General features: G+C 48.6%; 1 protein-coding gene across 2 annotated transcripts; it reads left to right on the plus strand.

Annotated features, from left to right (window-relative positions):
* The first annotated feature begins 3,960 nt into the window (after positions 1–3,960).
* Positions 3,961–11,304, plus strand: LOC135811737 (solute carrier family 25 member 36-A-like). 2 transcript variants are annotated; one of them, XM_065324987.1, is made up of 10 exons: positions 3,961–4,455; positions 4,559–4,622; positions 4,710–4,834; positions 5,578–5,655; positions 7,860–7,960; positions 8,444–8,513; positions 8,866–9,041; positions 9,350–9,418; positions 9,693–9,744; positions 9,949–11,304. In XM_065324987.1, the coding sequence occupies exons 1-10, from the start codon at positions 4,406–4,408 to the stop codon at positions 10,112–10,114; spliced, it is 951 nt and encodes a 316-aa protein (XP_065181059.1). In that variant the 5' UTR covers positions 3,961–4,405; the 3' UTR covers positions 10,115–11,304. The 2 variants fall into 2 exon arrangements, with proteins under 2 accessions (XP_065181059.1, XP_065181051.1); XM_065324979.1 differs by having other exon boundaries at positions 3,962–4,455; positions 4,559–4,834.
* The last annotated feature ends 3,837 nt before the right edge of the window (positions 11,305–15,141 follow it).

The following is a 15,141-nucleotide window of genomic DNA, read 5'->3' on the forward strand; positions in this document are numbered from 1 at the left end:
AAATCAAAAGTCCTTGTGGCATTTTTTGTAGACGTAGCAGGCTTGCACTGCGTGTAGATTTCGCGTGCTCTGCACTTCGCATGCGAGAAGTCACGCAAAGCCGAGGTGAGGTTGGTCGCGTGTGTGCAGCAGGATCCCACGCGACTGCGGAGTTGCCCCCTTGCTCGAACCCAGACAATAATAAGGGGATCGGTCTATTATGTAGTGGCAAGATAACTTATGGAACTCTTGATCAGGGAGTCGTAAAATACGACTCCCTGCTCTTGATCATGGCCCATGGGTAGTGGCAAGAGTAGATAAACAAGAGTGTGCAACTCGCGGATGGGTTGGCCCACGGCGGAATTATTTGTTGACGTAATCTTTTTGACGACGCACGCGCTGCGAGCCTTTTGGAGAGTTTTCCCTCGTGCACTTGGCTGGGCTTTACACTAAGTTGTATACAACTTAGTACACACGGCTGTCACGATGGTCATGTACTCGGCCAAAAAATATGGCGTCCAAAAATTTGAAAATTCAAAAATCTCATCATCGATCTGTCATTGATTTGCTTGAAAATACTCTTTTTCTCTTGAGGAAACCTCCACTTTCCCCTTCCAATCGACCGGGTTTCATAGTACAAACACGCTTCATGACTTCCTCTCGCGATCCTCTTTCATCTGATACCCGTCCTGGCCGTGTTCTTCCAGGAACGATTCCTTCAGAGGTGCGTTTCCTTTGCCTTGACGACTTGCCCTTCGTCACTTTTATCAGCCCTTTTCACAGCTACCTTCTTCTCTTGTAAAAGTTTTCTCGTCTTCTTTGCCAGTTTTCCTGGTGCCTGGGTGACTTCATTTACCGATTTTTTGAATTTGTTTGTCTTTCCGTGCTACTAGATCGATTTCCGTGGCCATCGATTCTACCGTATCGCGTGCTAGTAGTAGTGTGTAAAATGGATGAACACGGTGCATTGCTGTCTACCTGCTGCAGTATTGTTGGCAAAAAGTTTGCAAACATGGCTGTGTCCACGAAATGCAACGTGAAGGACTATGCCAGATCATTCAAGATGTGTACGAGGTCGACATTTCTCAGGATGACCCTGCGATCCACCCTACACACATTTGTCATGTATGCAAACGTGTGCTAGATCGTTGTCTGAGAGAAGGTTGCCTTGACTCATTTGTAGGGGATGGATGTGGAGCGATCAAAGTGTGGAAGCCACATCACCGCACATACTGCGACATATGCCACACTGCACCAAACAAGGGTAGACGTCCACCAAAAAAGCAGAAGCAACTTGCTTCAAAGCTTTCTGCTGTACAAAAAAAAAGAAAAGAAATGGATCACACAACAGTCCCACAACATTCATCCACAACAGCAATACCCCTATCACACTGTACTGTCCTGGACCCCAGACAGCACACAGTACTAGTTAAATGGATGTAGATGAAGCAAATGTTTTCACGCACGCAACACCGACATACAGCGCACAGAAGAAACTGGACAAGACTAGGTTCGTTCATTGCGCAGCAGGTTCCACAATACACAGCAAGGGAAGTGCCAATGAATAAGAAAGACGGCAGCATAGTGATGGCATGCATGGCGTACATGCCAAATCTCATTGACATCGTGATGATCTGATGATCTGGACTTGTACGACACATATGGGTGGCTGACCTGGCACGGAAATGTCATTCCGGAGTCCGAGATTCGGCTAAAACTTGGCGGTGACCGCCTCTGGAGCAAATCTTTCGCAAGCCAAGCACCACAACAATGCCATCCGCCCAGTTATCTTGCCAATTCCCGTCAGCAACGTTGTTATTCCGTCTTTTCATCTGGATCTCGGCATTTTCGCATGGCTGTATGACATCTACCTAGCTGAAGTCAAACAACTGGATGTGAAACTGGCAGCAGCAACTCTCTAGCCGTGTGCAGATGATCAGCTCCAGTTTCAAGAGCTAACAGTTCTCAGCGACAAAGTTCGGTCCGCCAGGCAAGCTATGGAAGATGCCCAGGCGAAGAGCGATGAACTACAGCAGCAGCTCCAATATGGAGTGCTCTTGCAGCAACACGCACCGGCCAGCTTTCCCAACGTCAACATGGACACTGTAGCTGCAGCAATACAGCAACTGTGGAAAGACGCCAGCGACGCCTTCACTGCTGCAAGTGCTGAGCACAGCAAACTCGTACATGACTTAGACGAGATGAGAAAGAACAAGAAAGTCACAGGACCATGCGCGTCAAGTCTCGAGTCTGTGCTCCAAACACACAATGTTGATCGGCAAGCCTTCCATGGCGGTGCCTTCGTGGGCAACCATGTACATCGCACACTGCAGCCTGCCGTACTAAGAGCACTGATGTCTCCTCCAGTTGAGGTGGTTTCCACTCGTTGCCAGCAGCTCGTTGCTGATGCAGAAATCTTGCAGCAGCGGTACCATGGATTGTTTTCGGAATATGCCGACTGCAGCCACCGTTTCAGCCATTGCAACAGCATGTCAGAGGCCGACATCTCAAAGCTGGCTGACTGCATCCAGCTGTTTCTTCAGAAATGCAGAGAATCCATTATCACCCGGCAGCTCGGCAACATAACTCCGAAACTACATCTCTTGGAGGAGCGCACAGTCCCGTTCACCAGGAAATTTGGAGTCGGTCAGGGTCGACTCGCCGAGCAGGGCAGCGAGTCAATTCATGCCAGATTCAACAGGCTGAGCTTCGATTATAACGCTATCCCTGGGACTCTGCAGCGCCTCACAGCAATGTGCCAGCAACATCTCGTCGGGACATTGCCACAACATGACGCTGTTCGTCCCGCCACGGCATCAAGAAAACGCAAGGCGTCCGAGCTCGAGCAGTGATCCTCAGGCCCTGGACGCAGCAGCTTGGCCATTTCAGCCCTGATCCAGGTAAGAAAAATAACAACGGTACTGCTGACTCCTAGTTGAGCTCTGTAGTGACAACAGGAAGAGACGTCGTCCAGCAAAAACCTGCTGTCTACCTTCTCCTTCCTTTTCTTTCCTTGTTTGTTGTTGTCGAAGCTGAACAATTTTTGTTGTGCGACTTCGAAAGTTTGAATCCTTGTCCCGATCGCGGTGTTTGTTACCTTGACAAAGCACAGTTTTCGCGTGAATCCCACAGGATCTTGAAATCTTTTTCAGTTTTCAGAATATTTTTGAATTTCACCGTAAACCTGGGCGAAGGCCGCCATATTGTTAAGTGGTGGCCGCGAAACAGCCGTGTACAAGGTCGGTGCCCAGCACGTGCTCTCACACTGCTCTGCGGCAAAGCCGCGTTTCTCTGAAAAAAGGTGACGTAAACAAAAAATTCCGCCGTGGGCGCCGGGCGCGGGGTATCTGCAGATTGTGCAGGGGAGATCCGGAGTTGCACACTCTTGTTTATCTACTCTTGGTAGTGGGAAGTGCAGTGACTACAGACTTGTAATGCCGTAATGGCAGTACCAAGAGTAGATGTTTATCTACTCTTGGCAGTACATGTACTCAGTTGATCTCGATTCAAGACTTGCAAGCTAGCCCGGCGCGGCCCCGCGCGCGCCCGGCGCCACCATGTTTTGTCGGCCACGATCACGAGGTCGAGGCGCTAGGCTAGGCCGCGGCGCATGTGTATCATGCATGCATATCGCATGTGGCGCGCGGGCCAAAAAATGACAGTTTGCACACGCTGTTTCCTCGTGCATCTTCTTGGTACATGCGCGATGTGCATGCACGCCTGGATCGTGCACAAAGATAGCCATGGCCTAGCGCGCGCGCGATCGCGAGCACTTAGCTACCTACATCATGACAGTACACATGCATGGTAGATAGCGAGCGTTTCATCGAGCTGTCTTTGCATGCCCGATCCCCGACACTGCGACTACGAGCTCATACGAGTACTCGTACTCAGAGTCATAGCGCGCGAAAGATGCAGGTTCGGACGTCGACGCGACGGCAGTTGCGTAGCGTGCGCACCCACCCGACCGTGTCGCTGCGTGTGCAAATCACGCACTTTCTTGGCAGAGAGATTTTCTACCGACCACTTTGGCACTTGTTGGACTTCACTTGGATGTCGATGTGTCATCTTCCAAAGCGTGGTTTGTTGACCGTGGTTGACGTAGATCTAGTAGTGGAAGCCGATGTTCAAACTCCTTCCACACATCCACTGTCCATGTAGTGTTGTTTGAGAGCAAGGAGGTAATGGTTGTGTCTTTCCACTTCTTCATCTCGAGTAAACAGTAGATGCCATCCGACGTCTTAGGTCTTGATCTTACACCTTCACTTCAGCTAGCATTGCAAATTTCCGCTGGTTTGTGAGTTTTCAAAGATTTCTCACGACCGTTCAGTGCTTGTTGGCGTCGAGAAGCACGTTTCGGTGAAGAGCTCACTTTGGTCTTCCACTAGGCCAATTGATTTGGATTGAGGAATGCAGAAAAAGGCGAATGACGGATCAAAGGCAGCCATCCACTATTGTGCATCTTGTTGGAGGATGGTAGGGAGGTTTTGAAATTCCCTTTTTATTTTGAAAAGAAATTGAAATGAAAATGCCATGTTGCTTTTTTGTTTTATTGTATGATTGTATTTCTGGTGAATAGCGTTAGTGGATCAGCGGCGGCGATTGCTACCTGCCCTCTAGAGGTAGTCAAGACTCGTCTTCAGGTAAGCAGGCAGCTGTGGATTGCTGGGCCAGCGACGACGCAATTCAACTTTCCTTGGCTCGCCTCCTCTGCCTGTGTCGTACGGCAGGCATCAACGGATGTTCGACATTCTAAGCTCTCTAGACATGCCTCGCTGGCTACTGGAATTCCATCAGTGTCCTCGGTCCATGGCGAGACATGGAAACCGCCGTGTGGAATCGTCGGGTTCACAAGGTAAGGCCTGAGTAATAACTTGCTCATGATTGTGCGTACTCGTTCTTGTATTTTCTTGCTAATAGCTTTCGAAAAGGCTTTCACGAAAATGAATACTGATCGCAGATTGAGTATTGATTGTTTTATGCAATTATTATTTTACCAACAGCTGCGTGGTTTGTGCGTTGTGGGCAGGTGCTAGGCGAGGGAGTGTGAATGGTGAAGTGTAGTTGTAGTCCGCATCATACATACATAAACACTGGTTTTGTTGACGAAAATTGACGATGACCTGTTTATCTTGCCCATACTGCGTGCAAGGGCACTGCATTGGCCCTGGCATTCATGGCATTGGTCCAGTCAGCCACATGCACAGTCAGTGCAGATTGTACTCCAACTGGAGTTCTGCTCCACTGGCTGTTGTCAACCAGTTGTCAGCTATGTGACAGATAGCTGACAGGTGAAGCACTTTGGAATTCATGATCGTTGGCTTGAACTGATTATTCTAAAATTAATAAAATAAATGATCCATAATTTGAACTCTCCACACTGCGCTCTTGGCCCACATTCACAACACCATGCATTAACCATGCATTATCGAGGAAGTTAGTTCGTTCTTGGATAGATGCTCCATGTCCTCCAGACAGCTGTTTCGCTCTTTGGAATTCATGATGGGGCTTGGCTTGAACTGATTATTCTAAATCCATTCTTCATTCAACAAAGCGTGTATTTCTGCTCTGCTTGATTTGCTGTGTTTTATGTCCCAGGTTTATAGTTAGCACAGAGGGTCCTCGAGCCCTGTTCAAGGGCCTGGGCCCCACCATGGCAGGAATTGCACCAACCAAGTAAGTCTTGTGTTGCCTGTATTGGGCTCATGTCAATGCGTGTATACAGTATTTTGGAAATCTTCGTTGACGTAATTTAGCAAAATGGTGTTTGTACACGTGAGTGGCTGTAATTTTGTTTAATCCTTAACCCTTTCAGCCCTGACCGGAAAATCACCTCCCACTGGGCCAAAAATGGCAATTTTTGAAAATGCATATTCTGGTCCAAATATGATTGGAGATGTTGGGTATGGACATATGCGCTGTGAATCCAAAGAAATTTTGTAGGATTTCATTGTACGAGACTCATAACACCAGATTTAGATATGCGACTTTTGGCGATTTTTCCTCAAAATTCATTCAATTTAGGCAATTGACGACAAAGATCAGACAAGCAATGGCAAGCAGTGCTATAACTGGTCAGTGTTGACTTCAGAATGGAGAAATGTCATATAACATGCTTGATATGATCCTGGTGTTCTACAGCAACCTAGACTAGAGCACAGCAACTCGTTTTATACGGCGCTTGCATCATATGCGACTTCGCGATCCAGAATGGGTCTTTCTTTTTCTTGGGCGCCTCGTAAAGCTTGAATCCTCCAGCAGCCCTACCTACTTCAAGACAAAACCATTTGATGGACAGTGAGGATGCCGAGTAACTGGAGTAGCAACCACAGCAACTGCATCAGCCATAATAGCAGCCGGTGCAGTGGCAGCGGTTGGCTCACTGTGCTCGGCGCATCCGGCCAGGGTGAATCATCACTGGCCGCACGCGTACGTACGTACGCGGCACAGGTAAAGTCGTATTGATGGAGAATGCAATACTGCTCATTCTCTGATTTAGACACTCACAGGCAAGACAATCCAGCTATCAAAATAGTCTGAAGCATTCCCTAAACAGCCGAGTGCATACAGCGTACCGGTGTACGTACGCATGAAAATTCAAGAAACAATCGGCTGCGCAATTTCTGATAGTGGTTCAAAATTGCACAATTGTGGACTATTCTGGATTATTCTGGATTCATATTAGATAGCAATCTCCATCCTGTAGCTGCCTGACTCTGTACTCAACATACAATACTTATGCACATCAGAGATGTGCACTGTGATCTTCATGCATATCTGACCAGTACACTTGACTTCAAATTCAAATATTTTCAAAAATCTGACCTTCAAATTTGATCGCAGTTTACTTGAGGAACTTCAGCAAACGGGCTCACGACAGATAGCTCCTGCTCAGAGCACCATGCCTAGGTGTCAGAGACTTCAGCATCGCTTTCCAAATCTCTTTGGTCTCCAGCATCCCCTGCGTCCGAGTCAGCTGCGATCTTTTGAATAGCAGCAAATTCGTAATCCTCAGAAAACGACTCCGACACAATTTCGCTGTCTCCAGAATCATCCTCAGAGTCATTACCCGCCTCACACTGCTTCACAGGACTCCTACCATCGACACAGAGTAGTTCAGCTACTTACCTTGCCGAGAAACAGCAGGGCAAGATGACGAAAACGAACTTTGAGCAAAACAATTTATTTGAACGATATGCCAAAATACGCACTTCAAACTCGATGCTCGCGGCTGTTCTGCTGTGCAGACTGGCCACATACGCTGCGTACAAGTCGATCAGGTCCTTCAGCCCACTGAGGAACAGTTCCAGGCCCCACTGATGTTGAGGCATCAGTACAAACGCGACGTACACTGAGGACGTATATATACGTCGTCAGTGGGGCAGGTGCACTCGCCATGACGTATATATACGTCGACAGTGGTGAAAGGGTTAAAGCGGGATTCACAGAAGCATTTTTGCGATGCGATGCGACGGCCGCGAAACCGGGAAATCACCGAGTCGCCTCCATCTCGTAGCCCACACAACTGAGCAATTGCAGAAGTTGAGCTTGGCTCAACTTTCACGATGCGGCGTACGACTGACCTTTTCTGCAGCAAAGTTGTACGAAAGTTCAAGAGTTGCATGTAGATTTGTAAAGGTTGTACCAAGCCACGCGAATACCATGTTGACATACTCACCTGCATTGAACTTCGCACCAAATCAGCAAGGCGTCGTCGCATCGCTGACGTCTTCTGTGAATGGTGTTTCGCAAGTTCGCATCGCACGCCATCCTTACTCGTAATGGCGGAAAGTCTAGCTGTTTGACTGAGCACCTTGTAATGTTTACTTTGTGTGTGTGTAATTGTGTGTATGTGCTGTTGCTGTTGTTGGCGTACTCAGAGCAATCTACTTCGCTGCGTATAGTCGTGGTAAGAAGTTCTACGGCGACATATTTGGCCCGAACAACTCCACAGGACATTTCTGTGCAGCGGCATCAGCAGGTAAGCTCCCTTTGGGGTTTATATATCGGGGCAAGTCCACTACAACCGTGCACACTGTCATACCAGCTCTGCATAAACGGTCATGAACTCTGTACGGTCATACTCATGTACTAGACTGGGTTGTACCTGCCAAAATGGGCGCAAAAAGGTGACAGCCATCTTCGATGCATACCTCTTTTAACTTCATGCTGTTGGCTTCTATGGGCGGTTTCAGCAAATTTGTATTGGAAGTAATGTTACTGCCGCCATTATACAGTGAAACCTGTCTAAGACGACCGCTCAAGGGACCTTCTAAAATGTGGTCTCTGTTGCCAGGTGGTCTCCTTATCCAGGGTCGTTTGACTGGAAATAGCATCCCTCGGTCCTGGTTACAGTGGTCTTCTGGGGCAGGTGGTCGCCTTGACAGGTTTTACTGTAGCTCCATTTGTGTTTGTGGCACAGAATGAGTAGTCATCTGTGGTTTGTGTGACTGGTGTTGTCCAGGTTCTATTGTTGCCACTGCAACTAGTCCCATCTGGGTACTGAAGACTCGTATTCAGCTGGACCAGAGACGGTAAGGGGCCGCAGTGTTCCTGTAGCAACTCCGCCGTAGTTTAAACTAAATTTCTCATGCCCACCACTATATCCGATATCCTAGTGCTATGCACCGTCAGTTTGTCTTGTATCACCAGTGTACATGTACTGGGAATTGCTTACATCTTGAAATACTCTGTGCTCATGATGGCAGTCGTGAGTCAGTCAAGTCAAGTCGGCGGAATAGCGCGAGCTCCAATGTGGGGAGCAAAGCCTTTTCAAACAAATCATCGCCGAAGTCGCAACCACTGTTTCGTATCTTGAAATACCATCCTTTATTGTTAATTTCATGCGTGTTTACAATACCCTCCTTTGCTTTGGTCATTATGCAGTGGCGTGGAGATGCCCAACCTGTTTGAACGCATTGTCCACATGTATCGACGTGAAGGCCTTCGCGCCTTCTACCGCGGCCTATCTGCATCGTACTTTGGCGTGTCTGAGACCGCTATATACTTTGTCCTGTACGAGAAGTTCAAGATGATGGCACGTGATGCTGACGTCCATATGGGTATGTTGAGCATGACGTGATATTGTGTTCCTGCACTGGCTTACTCACACCGGCATGCACATGCACACACACACACTCACACATACACACGCACACCATGGATAGCATATGTGCGTTTTGTCCCATTCTCCGGTGTTGCATCATGCCTAGCTTGCTGACCTTTCTCCTGCACCTCTCTCTCTCTATCTATCTCTCTCTATCTCTATCTCCCCTGATGAATTCATTCAAGCAACTCTGTTCATCTTCATGTAGTGCAGGGAATGATGTGTTACTGTTTCCCCTCTATTCTTGTTCTCGCCTACTGGCAGGTCCTGCTCAGATCGTTTGTGTATCAGCAGTGGCCAAACTACTGGCCTGTATACCCTGCTATCCGCATGGTAAGTGAGAGTGTTTATGTTCAGCGCATGTACTGTAAGCCAATGCAATTTTGGCGGATGGCGTTTCTGGCCAGTTCAGCAGCGATTTAGCCTTGTCTTGAAATATTGGTGCAGCAGGCACATGATCTTACATAGTACACAGCAGGCACACCGATCAACGAGGTACTCGGTTTAATAGGGATATTCACTGTCTCCGTTATCTCACACTCTCTCTCTCTCTCTCTCTCTCTCTCTCTCTCTCTCTCTCTCTCTCTCTCTCTCTCTCTCTCTGCAGAGGTCGCGAGAACTCGAATGAGGCAAGCTGCATCGCATACAGGCCAAAGAAGGTAAGCCATTCACTTCCAATTGGAAGCAGATTCTTTCTCGTAGCCATGTGTATTCCATGCAAGATGCTCTGCTCCTTTACACTGTACTCTGGGTCTCTGACTTTCTGACTTGACTCGTAGACGACTAGAAAGCTACACGTGCGGATGATGATGCGGTGTTTGGTCTGTGCTGTTTGTCTTGTGCTGTGCCTCATCACTGTGCAGGTATACGCGTTTCCTGCCCACGCTTGCCACCGTCCTTCGGGAAGAGGGCGCGCGTGGACTCTACGGAGGTCTTGGTCCGCATCTGATGCGGGTCATTCCCAACACGGCCATCCTGTTTGCGTCCTATGAGTTTGTCGTGCGGGTGATGTCGGAGTGGTCCGATTGATACCGGTAACCTGGCACGTGTCCGGGTGCCATTGCTCGTCTACTACTGGCAGTGATTGTCTTTGGACAGCGAGTGCTTGTGACTGTCAGAGCTTGCTGCTGCAGCGTGCACCGTTACGATGCAGTAGCAGCAGCAAGCCAGAGTGTTCTGCTGCTTACAAGGCAAGTAGACACTCGTCATGACACGTCGCAGCATGCTGTCCTATTCGCCGAGATGGACACTGCCTGGGCGTGTAAGTGCCTGCCGTGCCGTCCGCACTTCACTGCGCCCGCTGGCCACCTGGCTGTGCGTTACGTTTGTAAATATGCAGTGCTGACTGCCCGTAGCTTGCTTTAGGAATGCCTCTACCTTGTATATATATATAATTATATGTGCTGAACCATCTGCTCCTCAGTTCTTTGTACTCAAGGCTCATGTTGTATATTATAGTACTGAAGTGCTGCGAACCTAGTAAACATTTGCATCGCCTGGATATACTGCTTTCTGCTGCTAGACGTCATCATTGTGCTTTGCATGTCCGCCGTTGATGTTGAGCGTGTTATGTATGTCTGTCGAAGATTTCCGAAACCGACTTTATTCACTATTCAGAGATCACTGCTATGGAGCAGTCTTCTACAATGCGATCAGTGCAGGTTTTATCTTATTTTACTGGGAAGTAACCTCTCTAGAAGTCCCGTGCTTTTTACCGCTAGGTGGGATGTTAGTCCCACCTTATCCTGTTCTGTCTTTGTCTGTTTTGACGAGAGTACCTTGCAGAAAGACGTTGATTCTCTCTCTCTCCCTCCCTCTGTCTCTCTCTTTCTCTCTCTCTCTCTCTCTCTCTCTCTCTCTCTCTCTCTCTCTCTCTCTCTCTCTCTCTCTCTCTCTCTCTCTCTCTCTCTCTCTCTCTGCATATATATGTGTGTTTATGTGTCTTCACTGTACCGCTCCCCCTCCCCCCGTAGACTAGTTAGTGCTTTATGTTGTGTGCTTCGTGTTCGTTTTTATCTCTTCCTCTTTTCTCAAGTTGGAGCCCGTGTCCCAAGTAGTAGCAGTTTTATTAAGCTCATCTTCATCATCCTGGTCAAAGTCAAAGTTTTACGAACGTTGCTGTGTGGAGCGTATTGTCTCAATTTATCAGCATAACATCTTGTGCATTCCTATCTTGCAACATTCAGAGGATTTAAAAAATATGCTCTGCTCTCATTCGATCTGACAGCCAACAACTTGTTGTGTGTGTGTGGGGGGGGGGGGGGGGGGTAGGCGCTGCATCTTGTTCATACCGCAGTAAAGTAGCCGGATTGCGCCATATGACTGAATACTCCACGCCCTGCGTGTGTATCAAGAGTACTCTCGCCATAAGAGTGGTTTCACATGCATCTGTGTAATCTGGCCTTACAGGTCTGCTCTCGATAATTATTATAACAACTCTCACGTGTACACCCTTCATTTTTGAGGTACATCTTGCATTTTACACACGGTTTTCTACATAACATGAATCTCGATAATTATAACAATGTTTGCGTGGACGTGGTCCCGGAGATTACGTTATATGGAGAGTAGACGTGTACTTTAATAGGAATTGTGTGATGGAAATTTTGTCTTCGCACGTGAATAAGTGGAACCAAGAGTAGATATTTATCTACTCTTGGTGGAACCAACAATCATTGCGGCCATCATGTGACCCATAGAAACAAGGGTTGGGTGTATTACCCGTACTGCCAGCCAGTCATCTGGCCGGTGCTGACATGTACTGGCCCCACCCCCTCTCCTGAATACATGCCGCGCCTGGTATACGAAAATCCATGCGGTCACTGTCCGCCAATGCGTGTGTGCATGGCGCTACTTGAAGTCCAGTGAAACCTGTCTAAGACGACCGCTCAAGGGTCCTTCAAAACACGGTCTCTGTTACCAGGTGGTCTCCTTATCCAGGGTCATTTGACTGGAAATAGCATCCTTGGGTCCTGGTTGCAGTGGTCTTCTGGGACAGGTGGTCGCCTTATCCGAGTGGTTGCCTTGACAGGATTTACTGTACTTTGTTCATGACCGGTTCAATCGGTGGTCAGCACTGTAAATATTGCGGCACAATGTGAAGGAACCTCAGTACTGCATGCATGGTACATGTTCAAAAGACTTTAAGCCCATGGCCCTCGAGCCTTGCAAATAAACGTTGCTTGGGAGGTTGTTGTGTCTGAGCACGTACGATCACACAAATCCTGTATCGCGGCTTCGAACGTGTAGCCTTGGACCTGTTCACTCTGAAGGGGGCTGCACCCGGGATACGGAGCACGGCAGCTTTTTCTTTTTTTCGGTATTCCCTGCATGCCGCGCACATGCCAGATCTCTGCCCACACGACATGTATACAGTCACATTCTCCGGTTTGTATTCATCGTGTATACGCCCACTGCTCATGGGCAATCAATTAAAGTCGTATGGAAGCGAAAAAATAAGGTAGAAACTGACCTGTAAATTTGGCATGAGTGTCATCATAAAAGAAGCCCGAACCAATGGCAATAATACTTCAGCAATGGCTCAAGCATTCATTCTTGTTACGTAAACGTTTTACCACCCACGAGAGGAGAAGCGAGATGAAAACATATTAAAACTGATGGAGTTGTTTAGTTGTCCATGCAGCAACATCACACGGCACAGGCAAGACCAGCTTGCGTGCTCTAAAAAAAAAGCAGGTGCAGAGTGGTCGGAAGTCACACGCCGTAGGGTTACGTCACGCTACGTGAAACCTCAGCCCCGGGCAGCCGACCCGCGTGTGCTAACAGGGCCTGAACGTACAAAGAAGCTTGTTCTGTACGTTGGAAATGTCAGTCCGGGTTGCAGGGCAGAGTCAATAACAGCGTGGTGCAAGGCCCGCCAAGTTGACGTACTGAACTGTTCGATTTCAGAAAACACGTACCTGGGTACTTGCCATGCTCGCGTAACCGTGGCAGCATCGGACGAGGACAAAGTTCTCGACTCCAAATTCTGGCCGGCCAACATCCAGCACACAGTGCGAAAGTGGCGCTTTGCTGATGCCCAAGGTAACAAGTCGTCTTCTACTTCGCGGCGAGGCAGTGATGATCAATCCTGAACTGTCATGCTAACAAACCAACATACACAACGATGCAGCAACAACGACTAAATCCCAACGCCCCTGTATTCACCCCACGATCGAAACTAGCCCACCGGCTCTACCCCGCTCAGCCCTCCTCTGGCCGACCCGCACACATTGCATGTCCAGCGCTAAATTCATCAGCGTTCCCTTTTTTCCCTAAATCCCAGCGTGATTTAACCCTAGTATCTCTGAATTGTCGCTCTGTTGTCAACAAGTTGTCTGAGCTCTGCGTTATTGCCGAATGTGCTAAGCCTGACATAATCTGCCTAACAGAGACGTGGCTCTGTCCCTCGAACCCGCTCTCACTGTCAGGCTATATCTGCATCCGCAGAGATCGACCTCCGGAAGACAATCGGTCAGCGCATTGTAGCCGTGGGTATGGGGGTGTTGCCGTACTTGTCCGTTCGGACTCCTTTCCGTACGTCTCCCCTCGTGCCGACCTTCAACGCCCTGGCTGCGAGTCTGTGTGGCTTGAACTTGGCTCCCCCTCTACTCAATCTCAGAATCCCATCTTACTATGCTGCATGTATCGACCACCCTCACAGAGCACAATGCAATTGTCGTACTTTTGTGACATGTTTGTTGAGGCATTACAGTCAGTCTGTTTAGATTCTTATGATCTGTTAGTGACTGGCGATTTCAACGCCCACAACTCAAGCTGGTGTCACACCGATTCTACCTCGAAGGCTGGTGATCTCCTTAGCACCGTATTTTCTGCTCTTGGGCTCCACCAGATGGTTGACTTCCCCACTCATTCCTCGCCTAATGGCTCTGTTTCGTGTCTGGACTTGGTGATCACCAACCGACCACGCCTCGTGCGCTCAATTGATCAAGCACCTCCCTTGGGTATGTCTGACCATATACAGATTGTTTGCACTTTATGTTACGCCCCTATTTCGAACTACTTCCCCAACTCTTCCACTGGTCCTCCCTCTTCACTGTATCGCTTCAAACAAGTACCTTCGCACCTTTGGCAATTAATCAACTCTGATTTAGCTGGCTACAACTGGTCCTCTCTGAACTCGTACACTGATGTTAATGACGCACTTCATCACTTTGATTGTGAGCTCCAGTCCGCCTTCCGTCGTCACCTCACCTCATTCGGAGCCACCCACACTGTGACATCTCCACGACCCCGCATGCAATCTCCACCATGGGTTACTGCTGAGCTCAGGTCTGCTGTAAAACGCAAGCGTGATCTATACAGTGTGTACAAAAAATATCCGACAGCAGTAAATCATGCAGCTTATAACCGACAAAGGAATGCTGTAAAGCACCTGTCTCGGCAAGCACATCGTCAATATATACGCTCCATCCAAGCATCACTAACGTCACCGAATCGACCTACACTCTTTCAGTTTGTGCGAGCACAGCGGCACACTTCCGGCCGTGTCATACCCCAAACGATGATAGCATCCGACGGTACGGTCGCCACGTCCCCCAAGAGCATAGGTGATGTTCTGAACACTCAGTTCACCTCATTTGGGCTACCTGATGATCCTTCGTGGCGCATTCCCCCTTTGTCCCAGTCGCCTTTCATATCTGTTCCGTTCCGTACAATCACTGTCACTACGTTTCAAGTTCGGAAATATCTGAAGCGCCTGAAATGTGGAAAGTCTCCCGGCTCAGATGGGATCCCGAATGAAGTGCTGCAGTCTCTTGCACCATCAATAGCCTATCCTCTCGCCATTATTTTTAATATGTCATTTCGAACTGGTACATTCCCACAGGATTGGAAATCCGCCATCGTGACACCGCTTTACAAGAATAAAGGCTCCCGTGCTTGCCCGGCAAACTACCGCCCCATCTCTCTGCTGCGCACAGTTTCCAAACTTTGTGAGCGTATTGTGTTCGATTCCCTCTACCTGCACATCGCTCCGGCTCTCTCACCAGCTCAGTCGGGATTCTGCCGTGGTGACTCAACTCAATACCAGGTGA

This window comes from Sycon ciliatum, chromosome 1, assembly GCF_964019385.1.
Source record: "Sycon ciliatum chromosome 1, ocSycCili1.1, whole genome shotgun sequence".
NCBI lineage: Eukaryota > Metazoa > Porifera > Calcarea > Leucosolenida > Sycettidae > Sycon > Sycon ciliatum.

What these genes read in the sequence shown, in the direction of transcription:
- LOC135811737 (XM_065324979.1), top strand. Translation starts at nt 4,406, where the DNA reads ATGACGGATCAAAGGCAGCCATCCACTATTGTGCATCTTGTTGGAGGA. An exon ending in GGAATCGTCGGGTTCACAAG is followed by an intron (nt 4,835 to 5,577) that starts GTAAGGCCTGAG and finishes TTTATGTCCCAG; the next exon opens with GTTTATAGTTAGCACAGAGG. An exon ending in TGATGCTGACGTCCATATGG is followed by an intron (nt 9,042 to 9,349) that starts GTATGTTGAGCA and finishes GCCTACTGGCAG; the next exon opens with GTCCTGCTCAGATCGTTTGT.